At 33.6% G+C, this 15,545-nt stretch overlaps 1 protein-coding gene across 1 annotated transcript in view; it reads right to left on the bottom strand.

Annotated features, from left to right (window-relative positions):
* Window positions 1–14,708: 14,708 nt before the first annotated feature.
* Window positions 14,709–15,545, bottom strand: part of LOC108367081 (uncharacterized) — a 1,534-nt gene continuing 697 nt past the window's right edge. Inside the window, exons 2-4 of the mRNA XM_017621620.1 lie at window positions 15,355–15,545; window positions 15,162–15,292; window positions 14,709–15,091 (exon numbers count right to left, since the gene is read on the bottom strand). The exon at window positions 15,355–15,545 is cut by the window's right edge and continues 2 nt beyond it. Of these exons, the coding sequence (XP_017477109.1) occupies window positions 14,766–15,091; window positions 15,162–15,292; window positions 15,355–15,488 (591 nt within the window). The 5' untranslated portion in view covers window positions 15,489–15,545 and the 3' untranslated portion in view covers window positions 14,709–14,765. The remainder of the gene's footprint in view (window positions 15,092–15,161; window positions 15,293–15,354) is intronic.

The following is a 15,545-nucleotide window of genomic DNA, read 5'->3' as shown; positions in this document are numbered from 1 at the left end:
ATATCCAATATGAATATCGAACTGAGAACGAACTCATACCCAACCTTAGGTTTCCAACGTTCATAGTGTATTGGAAATACATTCGATATGGGTTCGAGCTGGATTTCGAATTCATAACGAAGGAAAAATGCTTTAGATAACGAAGGTTCCGTTTTGCTGGAGAATGGTCTAGTTCTCGAATCGAATACTAACCTATTTCACATTCGTGATCGAAGGTGAGACTTGAAACAGATTTTAGTTTCCAATCATTTTCGAATTGTTTATTGGGTGTATATATATTTTTATTTTTCATAAAGTCAAACATTTGTAATTTAAATTTATAAAATACTTTTTCTGTGCATAAGAATTTTGCAAAGTAAGTATAATAAATAGTAAATAATATGCTACATTTGTACCTGTACACTCTAAAAAGAGCATGTAAAACTACTACTGAAAAGTATCTATTTTTCAACAAGAATCTGTATAAATATACGTGTAAGACTTTCAGAAATTGATTTTGAACTTGAGATCTTTAAAATGTATACATAAATACACATAAAATGTTTAAAATTGCAAAAATTTTCAAACTAAAAATATATTTCCTACTAATAATAAACATTAGGGGCTCACATTTACTCTATTTTAAACTTTTAATGTGTAATTTTGCTCTTCGCGACAAATGTGGTATGTAAAAGTAAACAGGCAATGTTTAGTTTTATTATACGGCGTGCAAAATTTGCGCACATTAAAAGAGGAAACTGGTTACCTCTCTTAATATGCGCAAATAAACAATTTTTTTTAGAGTTATTTAAAGTCTTTTCAGTAAAATCCATACAAATTTCCTTAAATAAATCAAATTTAGTTTTTTTAACAGAGTATTTTAATCTACATTGAGACCTGCTTTCTTTTTAAATTAACAAATGAAAATATGTGAACTGAAAGAGATTACTACAGAAAGAGTATATATTTACTTTATATACTTTTTATATATACAAGAGGGCCCATGCGCAGTCTGCGCAGACAGAAATATACAGTAAACTCATCCCTCTTTGTAGCCACAGATAGAAGCAGACTGTTCTAATAGTTCGCGGAAATAATTATTCTTATAAACCCCTTATTTTTATTATACATATATTACAAAGCATTAATGAGATTTATAGTACATCAGAACTTATACTTATTAGGTACATACATAAAAACATATTACAAACTCACTGATATATGAGTGTCATGAGTTGAGGGAAACATGGTGTCACTTACAATATATCTTTGTAATAAAATATATTCAGAATTATCTTTTTGATTAAATGTTTCTTTAACAGAAACAATAATATCTGAGAATCGTCTTACTCTAGTTGAAAACCAAATTGTCCTCTACCCGGTATATTGCCAAAGTTCACCTGCACTGAAGCAAACGCAAGAGCATTGTTAAATTTACGGATATTCTCCAAATAGTTTTTTGTGATGTCATCATTGCGCTCAATAAGTTCTTTCGACTCATCGCGGACAGAAATTGGTGGTGACTCACCTAGCTCTTATGACAACAGATGGATGCAGTATTATCAGCTGCCTCGCCTGGATAAAGTTTAGCTGAGCAAAACTCACATATCTTCTCCATGCGTTCAACACTATTTGATTCTATCTCATCGTCTTTAAGGAAAATACGTGCACCGCAATACGTCTTTGGTAGCTTTTCTTGCCGCCTCCTTGCACTGACATCTTCACTTAATTGCTGAAAATATGATGGCACCAAAACACTACTAAATTGCAAATAGATCTGCCGTTGTTGCATATCTTGGTTTATTGGAACGCAATTACGTTTTTTGCGATCAGCTGACACTCCTATACACTTTTTTCGAGGCATTGTTAAGCTTAATTATATTAAATTGAAACCTATAGTAGTAAAAATGGTTTTTACGATCAACAAAATAACTTTTTGAAATTATAAAGTTACCGATTTTATGTAGACTTTATGAGATAAACGCAATATGTCAGTACATCTAATGGAAAAATGTTTCTGTAAATGAAATGTTGAATTGAAAATCACCAAAAATACCATAATACCAAACACCAATATGCTTACCATACCAATAATACTCGTAATAAATTTATTGCTTAGCTGTTATGATAAAAGGAATATCCGAATATTTTTCCGACAGGGTAGCCAGAAACAATATGGGCTGCAAATAAGATTGTGATGAAAATTTCAAAATTGCGGCAATATTTATTGTGTTCTTGTGCGGCAATTGAAGTGAACAATACACAACAATATTTAGGCTGTTTATTAATAATTTACTTTTTTGCTTCCTTATGTGTCCAAAAATCACTGAAATGAATATCCTTGTTTTCTGAAGCAACATAACTTTTAATTTAATTTGTATTCAAATTATAATTTTTCTTGAAGTCCGATGACGGAATCTTTGCTGCGATATATACCACCATAAGCAAAACTCATACGAGAAGAATGCGAAAGATATTTTATGTTACCAATTGGCGAACTGCCAAGACAGTATAAATTTATTTAAAAAAAAACTTAAAAGTTCAATACAGACCACGACAAAATAGTAGAACTTAAACATTTTGACCAGTCTTGACTATTTTTCTTCTACTTATTTAATCTTCATTATTTTTGTATAAAAGTATAGCTCATTGTCTAACAAAAACTGCATAAAGCCAAATTGCAAGCTTTATACAAAAATTATAAACATTTCTTAAACTTTTGAACACAATCCCACGGTTTTTAATTTGGATTTCTAGAAAAAAAATTGTTATTTAGTTTTATAGCTCATTAAAATTTAGTATAAGGTGGAAGTTTGAAGTTGCTAAAAAATCCTGCTGATTTTTTATAATTTTTTTAGCTGACAGTATTATGCACTTTCTTCTCTGTAAATTACTTTGTAAACTGCATAACAAAATTTTTTCTAGAAATCCAAATCAAAAACCATTGAATTGTGATCAAAAGTTTAAGAAATGTTTATAATTTTTGTATAAAGTTTGAAATTTGGACTTATGTGTTTTTTACTATACAGTGAGGCATGATAAAAACATAGTAAGGTAGAACCGTTCTCTCAATTCGTCGGCCATGATTTTTTTTGACGTTGGCCAGCATTATAAGGTCTTTCTCAAGAGAGGAAACAAATGCCAAGTAAAAACAAAATATGTAATATCATTATAAAAAAATGTATTTCAAGTTTCAACTTTTGTACGAGAAGTTTATTTTGAATTTGTGGCCTTTCCCAAAGAGTTAGCCATAAAATATGACCTGCATTTATAAGGGTTGCAGAAATACCATCCATCTGTGTAAGGAAACGGATATAAAGTTTTTTAACTTTCCCCAAATCCCTTACATGCGGCAAAAATGGATTGAGGTTTGCGGGATCAACAAAGAGGACTTACCCAACCGTCCATTCGTATGTTCGATACATTTTTTCAAAAAGGACCTTTTGTACCGCAATCAAAAAGTCATGCTTTCTAAAAGTGCTGTCCCAAAGTAAATATATTCCTTGATTAGTGTATAAAAGTGACAATGTTTTCTTGTTAGTACGCTTGTGCAATACGCCATGCAGTCGCATATAGAAGTGGCATCTGGAGGGGAAGAAGCATCCACGGGTAGTCAAGATACGATTGCTACACAAACAGAGTTTGTATCATAAAACTAATATTATAAGTTGTCAATATCTCTCAAATTTCATACCACTCTTAATAGCGATTACATTGACCATTACTTTATGGAAAATATTGAATTAAAAAAAGTAATTCAGCGGCTCTGCGAAGAAAATGCTACCTTAAAGTTCAAATTAGAGCTGCAGCAATCGAGGCCTTCATGTTTTACAGAAACCCAGCAAAAGATCATGCAGGAAGCTATCATTTCGCCTCGATATGATATAAATGATATATCTTCGGCGATTTGTATTTATGCGGCTGGTCCTCGTTGTTACAAACTCTTGCGCAAGAAGGGCTACCCATTACCTTCTCCAACTACATTAAGAAGGTGGTCAGCAAAATTTGATGTGGAACCTGGCATCCAAAAGGAAACTCTAAGACATATGAGTGGTGTAGATTTAGAGTTTGAAGACAAAATATGCGTCTTGTCGTTCGATGAGATGAAGGTTCGCGAGGAGTGGTGTTTTGATAGGAAAAGCGATATAATAATTGCACCAAAGAGGCAGGTGCAGGTTGCAATGGTACGTGGCCTTCGTCGGCATTGGAAGCAGCCTGTCTACTATGATTTCGACTCAAAAATGACACAGGCCTGCATGAGGGAAATCATCTCAAAACTGTATGCAATCGGGTTTACTGTTGTTGCAGTCGTCAGCGACCTTGGGGCCGAAAACCAGTATGTTTGGAGAACCATGGGGATCGGACAGGATGTGTGTTTTTTTACTCATCCATCGGATGAGACTAAAAAAATTTTCGTTTTTTCCGACCCACCCCATTTAATTAAATTATTGCGAAACCACTTTGTTGATGATGGCGTTATTTATAAGAACACGTTCCTAAGCAAATATATTGTACAAGAACTACTATCTCTTTGCGATTCTGACCTCANTATTAAAAAGTTTTTTTTATATTATTTATTTTCTACTTTTTAGTCCTGTCTGAATAAAATTTTGCAATAGATATTAAAATAATTCAACGATATTAATAGAAAGGTGCACACACATGCATTTACATATGTATGTACATACAAACGAGCACCAATTAATTTTATTTAAAGAATGACGTGTCGTCTATTTCCGCTGTAGCAAACGTAGTACATAGGGCGGCATCTAGATGTCATCTACCTCGCCCTATTCACTACAGCTATCGCCCTATGCACTACTTCACTACAGATGTCGCCCTATTCACTATGCTTTTTTATAGGAGCTTTTCAAAGCTTTGCTTTGGTGTCGGACACACAACATTGAAAGCTTCTGGATCCACAACATTGCAAGTTGATAAAAGCGTTGTAATAAACAATGGAAATGAGAGCGGCAGACTAAGTGGTTTACAAACGTCAAAAATGATAAAAGTGCCTCTCAGCTGTTCTACCTTACTATAGTTGTATCATGCAGTGAGGTATGGTTTTATAGGAAAAAATTAACATTAATCAAACAGAAGAAAAAAGTCAAGACTGATCAAAATGTTAAGGTGCTATCTTTTGTTGCGAGCTGTACATATAATTATAAAATTTCATTCAAAACATAAATTATGTAAATTCGCAGCTTTCATTTAAACAAACATAACTATTTTGTACCAATTTTACTTGTAATGAATAAAAAAATCTCTACGTAACAAAATTTAAAAGAAAACTGTTGCAACTTGAACTCCACATAGAACGTTGCAGTTATCGTCGAAAAATAAAAAACTATACACTCAAACTTCTAAATAAATGCGTGAGTTTTCATTGGACACAAGTTTTTGCTTCTTTGCTTTCAAACAACAACAAATTTGCACAAAATGAGCCCGCAATATACAAAGCAGATACAATTGTTTTATTTTTTTTTATAAAGAATACGCCATTTTTACACAACAGAGAAAAAAACAGAATTTAGAAGTCAGCGCAACACCTTATGGTCACAATTGCCGCATGCTCGAACAATCGTGTGATAAGTTTGGGGCAATTATTGCCACTTTATTGCTTTTCGCCAACTTGCGGCAATCAGAATTGTATAAAAAGAGGCAACCGTGTCACTGTACAGAATTTAATTGGGACAAATTTTTTATTGTGCTCCAATACAGCACAATATAAATTGTTCCAGATTGGTCCATTTGCGGCAATCGTGGGATCTCAGCTTTAGGGACTGAATATAAAAATGAAATATTTTCGGAACTAACAAAACTTTTAAAAATTGATCATAACTTTTCGACAGCACACCATCACGAAACAGTGGACAACAATTGAACGAAACCATCGCGTTTTTATTGAGTACATACGTGCATACCTAAATGAGACTATTTCAGACTGGGATACTTTATTTATTTATTTATTTATTTACAGTCTACAGAATTCAATTCTTACAGACTAATTAGAACTATTAAAATAATTAATTAAATTGCATAAACAAATTTACAAACAGACGATTATTCCTCAGGTTTTGCGGTGGAATATACAATTTGAGCAAATTTGCAAGATACGTACAATTAATACGACCATTAATAATATTGTATATAAAAATTATGGAGAAATACGTTCTCCTGTCATCTAAGGATTGCAATCCAAGTAACTTCCACCTCTCAATATAAGAGGGGAGGAAATTATGCCACGATAACTTACACAAAGCGATCTTTGTGAATACCTTTTGAACGCGTTTTATTCTATTTGAATGTATGTCGTAATAGGGGCTCCATATTCGAGAACAATATTCAAGGCGACTCCGGACTAGTGAAATATAGAGAGATTTCAAAGTAAATGGATCCTTAAACTCTCTGGTATTTCTTCTTATAAACCCTAGCATTGCAAAAGCCTTGGATACAATATAGTCTATATGTTTCGAGAAAGTAAGTTTCGTATCAAAGATAACACCCAAATCTTTCATTTCATTGCATCTGGATAATGCGCAGCTATTTAACTCGTAGTCGTATACAATGTTATTATTAGCCTTCCTAGAAAATGTAAGAACGTAACACTTATTTATATTCAGTTGTAGCCGATTTAAACTGCACCATTGTACCAGCGCGTCGAGATCATGTTGTACTTTACAACTATCTGAGTAGTCGCGCACAACAGAGAACAACTTCACGTCATCAGCGAACAATAAGCAGTTAGAAAACTTAAAGCAATCAGGCAGGTCGTTAATGAATAATAAAAACAGGAGTGGTCCACAGTGGGTACCCTGCGGTATACCTGACAACGCGTCGACAGTAACTCTTGATGTTGCACATCCAATTTTAACAAAGAGTTTCCTTTGGGTTGGGAAACTTGCGAAGAAATCAAGTAATTTACCACTAACACCATATACTTTATCAAACGCTTTGGAGAAGTCCGTATAGATAACGTCCAATTGCGCGCGACTTTCAAATGCATTAATTACGTGATTTGTTAATATGGCTAAATTTGTACAGGTTGATCTGCCCGGAAAGAATCCATGTTGGCATTTAGATTACACACTATTTGCATGATCAAACAATTTAACCTGAATTATATGGTCAAACAACTTAGCCAGAGTGCTCTGCTTAACTATGGGTCTGTAGTTACAGACGTCATTACGATCACCGGATTTGAAAACTAGAACAATGGTACATACCTTCCATTGGCTTAAAAAACTCCTTTACTAAGACATTCTTTAAATAGTAGGGTAATAGGAAAGACTATTGCGTTGGAGCAATTTTTAAAAAATAGCTTCGAGAAGCCTTCAGAGTCTGACTTATCTTAAGTATTTTTGCATAATACAACGCCCAATTCTGTTTCTGACAATAAATTTACTCCATTCGAACTAGTTTTCGGGAAAACACCGACTTTACCTCACGAATTGAAAAAAGAAAGAATTGATCCTATTTACAACGTTGAAAATTATGCAAAAGAGGTTAAGTACCGGATGCAAAAATCACACATTTTGGCAAAGGAGCTTATCACCAAACATAAGGTCCGGAATAAACAGTTATATATAGAGATGTACGTCCAATATCTATTAATAAAGACGACATGGTTTTTATTCAAAAAGAACCCCGTGACAAACACGACAGCATAAACGAAGGCCCTTACCTTGTGACTGAAATCGACGGTGTTAATATAACAAGTTTAAAAAAGTTCACAAAAACCGAATACAAAAAGTCACTAGATAAATATTTCACTATACTTAATCACTCATTTGCGAAATGTGATAACTACTTTTGAATTTAACAACCACTTGAATTTCTTAAACACGTAAGAAAAATGCATACATGCATATTTAAAATGTGTGTAAGCATACGTTGAAACCTTAACCTTTCGCTATAAAATATTTTGTAACAAATACGATATAAATTATTCGATTAAAAAAACTCGCATTACCACTAGTTTCCACCTGCAGGTTAGGCTAATATATTATAGCAATAATTAAATACTCACATATTGTTTAAATATTTGGTATTAAGTCCCAACAAAGTTAATTGAATTAAATACATTCAGTCGTACAATCATTTGATAACATGCAATTATTACTGCATATAATTTTTACAAAAATTACAATATAAGAAAGTTTCTCAACAAAATATATACATATATACAAATCAATTTGTCAAAATAAAAATCACTTATTATACATTACAAAAATCTCGAATTCCTTTTTGTAGTAATACCTATTTACTTAAAGAATATACTACTACTACTTAATTATATACGAAATATGATTAATCTACTTTATATCACTACTATACAATAATTGGCGAATTAAATAACTATTAGCAAATAAATTAGTAATAAGAACTAATTACAATATGTTTTAATTTAACTATTTAACTTTGATTTTATTAGGGACAAGAAGAATGTGGCAAATCTGATCACTTTGCCAAATTTTTCTTTTCCCAAGGAGGGTGATGTAATGCGATCAAGCATACAAATTTGCAACCCTACAAAATTACCTAATATGAATCCGTCTTATTACAGGCCAACCTAATATTCACGCACACCGGCAGTTTACTGTCAAAAATTTCTCATGCATATACATCTTGTATGGCACCAACCGAAATTGACCGGCGTGCGTAAAAAGCTAACTCAAATTCCAAGATTTGTGTTGCGTGACATTTCGATTTGACGTCTGTGCTCTATGACATTTGGCGCGACAATGAATTAAAATTTTGGAAAAAATGCAGAATAGCTTCGATTCTCAAAATTAAAAAACACATATGGGGATCGATAGAGATCATTGAGGTGAGTATAACGGTATGTTTCTTTTCTTGCGGAAATAACGACTACAATAGTTATTATGACTCAAAGTTCAAATTAAACAATTCTTTAAATCCAAATTTTTTGAAGCGGAATTCCTTTCTGCGTACATTAATTAGATTTTTGTGAAAACTAAACAAGGCATATATAAAGTATGTATATCAAATTAAAGGGAACTAAATTTCCTATCGATTGAGGTCAAAACTTTTAAAATCCATGAATTCCTTTTTAAGAATTTTTTATTTAAAAAATAGGTTAATTTGAACTTTGACCCTTAATAACTTTTGTAGTTTTTCCGCAAGAAAAGAAATATACCGTAATACTCACCTCAATGTTCTCTATCGATCCCCGTACGTTTTTCTTAATTTGGGAATCGAAGCTATTCTGCATTTATGCTCAAATTTTGCTCAACTTCTGAAATTGGACAGAAATGTAACTCTGAAAAATCACGCACGCAAATTCATTTCGATTACTCAAATGTGAAAAACTTGCGTGCGTGCGTAGAAAAATTCACGCCGGTAATATTAGGTTGGCCTGTAATTCATGAACAAAGGAAACCCCTATAGCGCGCCATCTACTGACTGACATCGGCAATTAGTATTGTAAAAGTATTGAAGTGCTATTGTGACTGTAGGCTCGGTTTGTTTTTGTTTATTTGTTATTGACGTTTGGTTTTTCTTCTTTTTGCTCATGAATAAATCACAATAAGCAATTTTCAGAGTTGTATTCGCGAATTCAATTTCGCTGAAAATTCATACGCAATTTCTCGTGACATTTTTTTATATGGTCAAATTGAGAATTGTATCGCGATTTCAGCTGAAATTGAGGATATTGACGAAATTGCGCAATTCAGGCATCGTGGAAATACCCTTTATGAATTTGATACCTACCACAACTTTGATATTGTACCACATTTTCCAATTTTTGGCTATTCTATAATGTTTTTTTTTTAATTTCATTGTCTACTGCAAATATTTACTATATATATAATATAATTATATAAGAAAATTGAGGTTATTGAAGCACAGTATTTCCTAACGGTGATTTTTTCAATGTTGTCCTAAATTGTGTAACATTATTTTAAATATTTCTTTTTTATTTATAATTTCACGGTCTTAATATTGAGCACTATACTAATTAATTCGTTATTATTATTGTCTCTCTTATTGTCGCGTCCCATGATTCAATAATATGAGATAATTATTGACAGCGCGGTTTGACACTCTTTTACAAAACAAAAGGTTGCACTTACGAAGGACAGAGAAAGAGGAAGAATGAAATCCCTTGGTGCGAAAATGGTAGTAGAAAAGTACGCAAAGTCGGCAATAGTAGTGAATTTCCTTTTGCGAATTCGAATGAATTTGTTATTATTTATACGTCAATTTTGTAAATTATTTCATTGGTTAATTGTGCTTTATTTGAATATAAAAATAAACATATTGCACAAAAAACGTATACTTCTATTTCACACGTACATAAGCTACTATTTTTTTTTAATTTGCAAAGAAGCAACACGGTGCCACGGCTAAGGGAGCGGTGCGAGAGAGACAACTGTCAGTTTATCGAACCTTTAATTATTGGCTGCGTTTCTTTATACATTCCGGATAATCCCATTTCACAGCCGGAACAAACAGAATACGTTTGAAATAAACGTTAGCATATCATCAGGAACATTCTAAAGAATAAGTAAACAAAAAAGTTGATTCCAAATGTTCAGAATGAATAAAGAAATGCAGCCATTGAGTTATGTGTGCGCCCACCACTGTCGTATACTATGCGATGCTGCAGTCACAATAGTGCTTCAGTACAAAATACCTTTAGTGTGGCTTAACAGTGGTAAATTAAAAACAAAAATAAAATTACAAATTTCTTTACTTCAGAGGTGTTATGATCATTAAGATTACCTAATAACCACTCAGGGGACCTCTGACTTTTCAAATGACACCTCATTAGTGGAACTGCTTACATAGGAAAATAGAAAAAGGGAGACTAACAAAAAAACACCTTAGAGAAATAATATATATGATGATGATGATGATTAAGATTTTGCTTAAAGCATCCTTTATGGCTAATTAAAACAATTGCGCTTATACCAAATTTGGTGAGATCTCTTCATATGTTCATTGCTTCGTTCACAAAAAATAGAATGCTTTAATTTCACGCTTAAGTAGCGATTTTTAATACATTTAGAAAACGAAATGCTTTCTACCATCTTTAATGAAAATCGAGTTTTGAACGAAAAAAACTTTATAGAAAATAATAGATTTAGGCCTATTTAAAACAGTATCCACATTTATACTGATCGGAAAAAATAAGTATCTCGCAAAAATTCGTCTAAAAGTGTATCCAATTGGATCTATTTAGATCCAAACGGCATCCCTGGTGCCAAGTAATGACAATATCCATATTTGACAATTCATACGTGAACTGATGTGTTTGTATTAGTTGTTTATTTCCCCCGTAGCGAATGTCATGCATAAGTCTCTTAAGAGTCTTGTACGGAAAAGTTACGTCTTAAATGACTTTGGGCTCCGTTTGTATGGAAGTCGTTCATGACTTTTTCATATAAATGGTAATTTCGTCGTTGATGTCATCTGCATGACTTGGTCATGCAGTGATCATTAATGACATTCAAGCGACAATATCTTGCAATGGACTTTTTATAAGTGACCGCTGCAAGACATTGTCTGTTATAAGTCTTTGATAGGTGTACACCTGCATGACATGGTCACCAGTGTCATTGTCAGCTATATGTCGCTTAGGATTCACAGCAAGTACGAAGATGTCACTAAATCCTCATTAGTGACGATGTCACCGGTGACCATTTTCGCTACTGGGTCAATTAACCCTAATATAACACATGTTTTAAAAAAAAACACAAATGTTTTTTCTGTAATCAAAATTGATTTTAATTGCAAATATAAATTCCTATTACTTAATTAAATAAAATTTAATTACGTACATTGTTTCTATTTCCACATTGGATAGATTGGGCACTGGTGTTTGCTTTGACGGAACTGATTCCGGATGCAATCGCTTACGCTTTAGGCTCGTACTAGAAATGTCGGAGGTGTTGTAAATGACATTATTATTCTTTTCACAATTTCAAAAAAATTTAAAATTCAAACTACAAAAAGGTTAACTGAAGTGACAACAAATTTCAAAATTTTAACTAACACACTCAGGCAATTGTCAAATATGCATGGTGTAATAATAACGAGGTGTTGTCAGTAACTTAACCTCACTTTTTCGGCAGGTCTATTCCGGTCACGCATTTTAAAGTACTAGAAAGGGTACTAATTATTTACTACTTTTAATCTGTTGGTGCATACTAAGGGTATTCATCAAACCTTATAAATGCATTGTAAACCGTATAAACTTATAATTGTGTAAACCTTATAAATTAACTGTCAAAATTTGTATGGAAACTCGTTTACACATTTCTGATAAATTCCTCCAGCGATTTTACTGAATAAACTTGATAAACTGAAGCCAATGCAACTCTGTCGCAACTCTAGCTATGTTTTCTTGGGCAATAATCGGCATCCGCATAAAACTTTTGCACGCAAATTTAACAACAACGATATGATCCTAATAGAGATCTGGTTCAATTATTATCCGTTCTGTTTGTTTTGCTTCACTGATAATTTGGCCGCAAAGTTTGGTAGCCGTGTCAAGTGAATTCATGCACAAACAGACATTCTGCGATTGTTTCTTTTAACTAGCTCCAAATAAATAGGCCGTATGTTATATGTATATTTATTTAAACAGATATCATCTCGTAAATATGGCGCATATTCATAGTCATACTTAGTACTCAACTAAGTCGAAACTATTCTAAGTCGCAACTAAAGCTATTCATAGTCGCCTTAGTTTCGACTTTTCTGGCTAAGTACCAACTTAAAATTTAGTTTCGGCTGCAGCTGCAACTAAGTCGTAACTAGGAAGAAGTATTTTATCAAATTAAGGGAAAACAGACGAAATATGTAAAAATTAAGTTGGTAGAGGGTGATTTTGATAATATTGAATAATCTCCAATTAAAATTTGCACAGATCGATCCATTTTAATCGGAAGATGAATTAAATTAAATTAAGCCACTGCGACCTTTACGTGGTTTATATTCCTTTTTAAGAGGAAATTACTAAAGTCGAGGGAAGAAAAGCACGTACCTCTATCCGTAATTATACGCCTTGGGCGACTGTAGTAACCGAAGTACTTCTCCAAAGAACAACAAATTTCTTTGGTACTCGTAGAATTGACCGGGTACAGTTTAACAAACTTTGTGAAGGCATCTATAGCGACTAGTATATGCTTACGTTTTGATCTAATACTAAGTTCAGACCAAAAGTTGATCTCCTCAAACCAAAATAAATCTTTTTATTAATCCTCGCCGTTCACACTGCTGTTGGAGATTCATGCAACAGCTGTTTCTGACATATTGCATATTGTCTATTTAAATTTTTTTAAATCCCGTAAACGGTTAAATATGCGTTTTATAGTAATAAAAGTTATCTTCTTTTTCTTAAATATTCTCCATTCAATGGAAATGATGGAGGAATTATTTGATTTTAGGCGCCAGGCAATGAGACGTTTGTTTCTTGCTCAAACAATGCACAAATTAGTTAGTGCATGTGCATCAAATGCAACAAGGTCAGTTTGGACAAAGGCAAGTATAACATTTGTATAATAATTGCCTTGGTTTAATTAAAATAAGTACATAATATAGATTCGTGGCCACAAGTTCTGGGAAGTCGATTGCCAGATGAATTCCGATGCATTTTTTAAAAGTAATTTTCGGATGAAGCGTAAGTCTTTTAAGAAATTGTGCGATATGTTAAAAGGTCTGGAGAGGAAAAACACCAACTATCGCAAGGCAATTACTTTAGAAAAACGAGTTGCAATTGCTTTGTATGCCCTTGGCTCTTCGGCAGAATACCGCACAATTGCAAATATGTTTGGAATCGGTAAAAGCACTGTCTGCACCATTTTGATTGAGTTCTGCCATGAATTGTGGAGATGTTTGTGGCCGTTATATTTGAATAAATTCCCAATGAACGAAATTCAATTAAGGGAGTATTTAAATGGTTTTGAATCACTGGGTTTCCCTCAAGTGTTAGGAGCTATTGGTAAGAAATTGTATTTTTTAGAATGGATTTGCTTTGACATGAAGGTTTCAGATGGGTGCCACATAGAAGTTCATCCACCAGCAGAAGATGCAGTTGATTACCACAACTATAAAGGCTGGTACTCTATGGTCCTTTTGGCTTTGGTGGATGCAAGGCAAGTTTTTACATAAAGCTATTTTTGAACTTTTTAACATACATATAATTTTCTTTTATTATTTTATAGGTGTCGTTTCATTTACATCAATGTTGGTAGTCCAGGCCGTTGTAATGATTCAGCAATCTTTGAAAGTTCGTCATTAAAACGGCAGTTCCAACAATGCAGCTTGTTCAAAGAAATGACTAGGCAAATATCATCTGTTAATGTTCCAGTTATTTTGCTAGGCGACTCTGCCTTCAAACTAGATGTACATTTGATGAAGCCGTATCCTTTTTGCGTTAACCAACCGTTGAATAAAAAAAAATTTAACTTTGCCCTGTCTAAGTGCCGAAGAGTTGTCGAAAATGCTTTCGGCCATTTAAAGGCAAGGTTTAGGCGGGTTGGCAAAGGCCTGGACAACCACATGATCAACGCGAAAGCTATTATCAAAGCATTCTTGAAAAGTTTTTTGAGGTAGAGCGTTTTCGAACTGGCTGTCGAGATAGGGCGATCTTCCACTCAGCAGTCGATATATTTTCATACAAAATTAAGGAAAAAAATTTTTCACAATAATTGTTAATATTATATTATAACAAAGTGTATACTACCTTTTAACTCTGGCTGTATGTAAAAATGTTACACGTCGGATAATTTTTAAGTTCTGCAAAGTTAATATATTTAATTATTATTTTGACGACGAAGAAATTCTACGAACGCGTCTTTCATTTCGCTCACATTATCCGCATACTGTTGCAAAATGGCAAGCCGTTTGTCATCTGCTTGCTTCATTTCTTGAGTTGCCATTAAGAAGTCGGTGCGCATATCCTCCATCACTGACACTGCCGTCTTCTTCTTGTTTTTTGCAGGCTCGCTCGAGGAAGGCCTATTGGAGGAGTCTACATTTGATGAGCTAGGACTGGGAAGCGGTGGGCATGTTGTTGACTCTCCATCCGTCTCGATTTCGATACACTCGTAAAACTCGGCTTCGTTGCAGTCAAAATCAACTAAAATATTATATACATATAAAACAATAAAAAAGGATCTCGAAAGTAAATAGAATTTATTATTACGTACCCATAATACTATCCTCCGTCAACTCGTCAGCGCAGTAGCTCTTTTGGCATCCAAGGGCTTCATGGACGGCATTATACAGTTTCCACGTAGATGGAGAGCCTCCCGACGGACCAACTTTTGCCCTTTCTTGCCTATAAGTATTTAACAAATAAATGAAAGAAAATAAAAGTTAATTTAGTAGCTACTTATGTACCTGTATTTGTTGGAGAAGTTGTGCAACTTAACTCTCACTTCCGCTCCAGTATATACGAAGCCAATGTTTCCCAGATCGCTGGCCATCTCCTCATAGATATGGCCATTCTTTCGAGCTGACCGCAGCTCTGGCATCTTCTCGCGCCACAACTCAATCAGAGCAGCCTCCGCCGCCTCATTCCAAAGTACCCT

Source organism: Rhagoletis zephyria, unplaced genomic scaffold (genome assembly GCF_001687245.7).
Source record: "Rhagoletis zephyria isolate East Lansing unplaced genomic scaffold, Rhagoletis_zephyria_1.1 Rzeph_scaffold_02529, whole genome shotgun sequence".
Taxonomy (NCBI): Eukaryota; Metazoa; Arthropoda; class Insecta; order Diptera; family Tephritidae; genus Rhagoletis; species Rhagoletis zephyria.
Note: the sequence above shows the minus strand (reverse complement) of the source record. Positions and strands in the feature narration are given on the sequence as shown.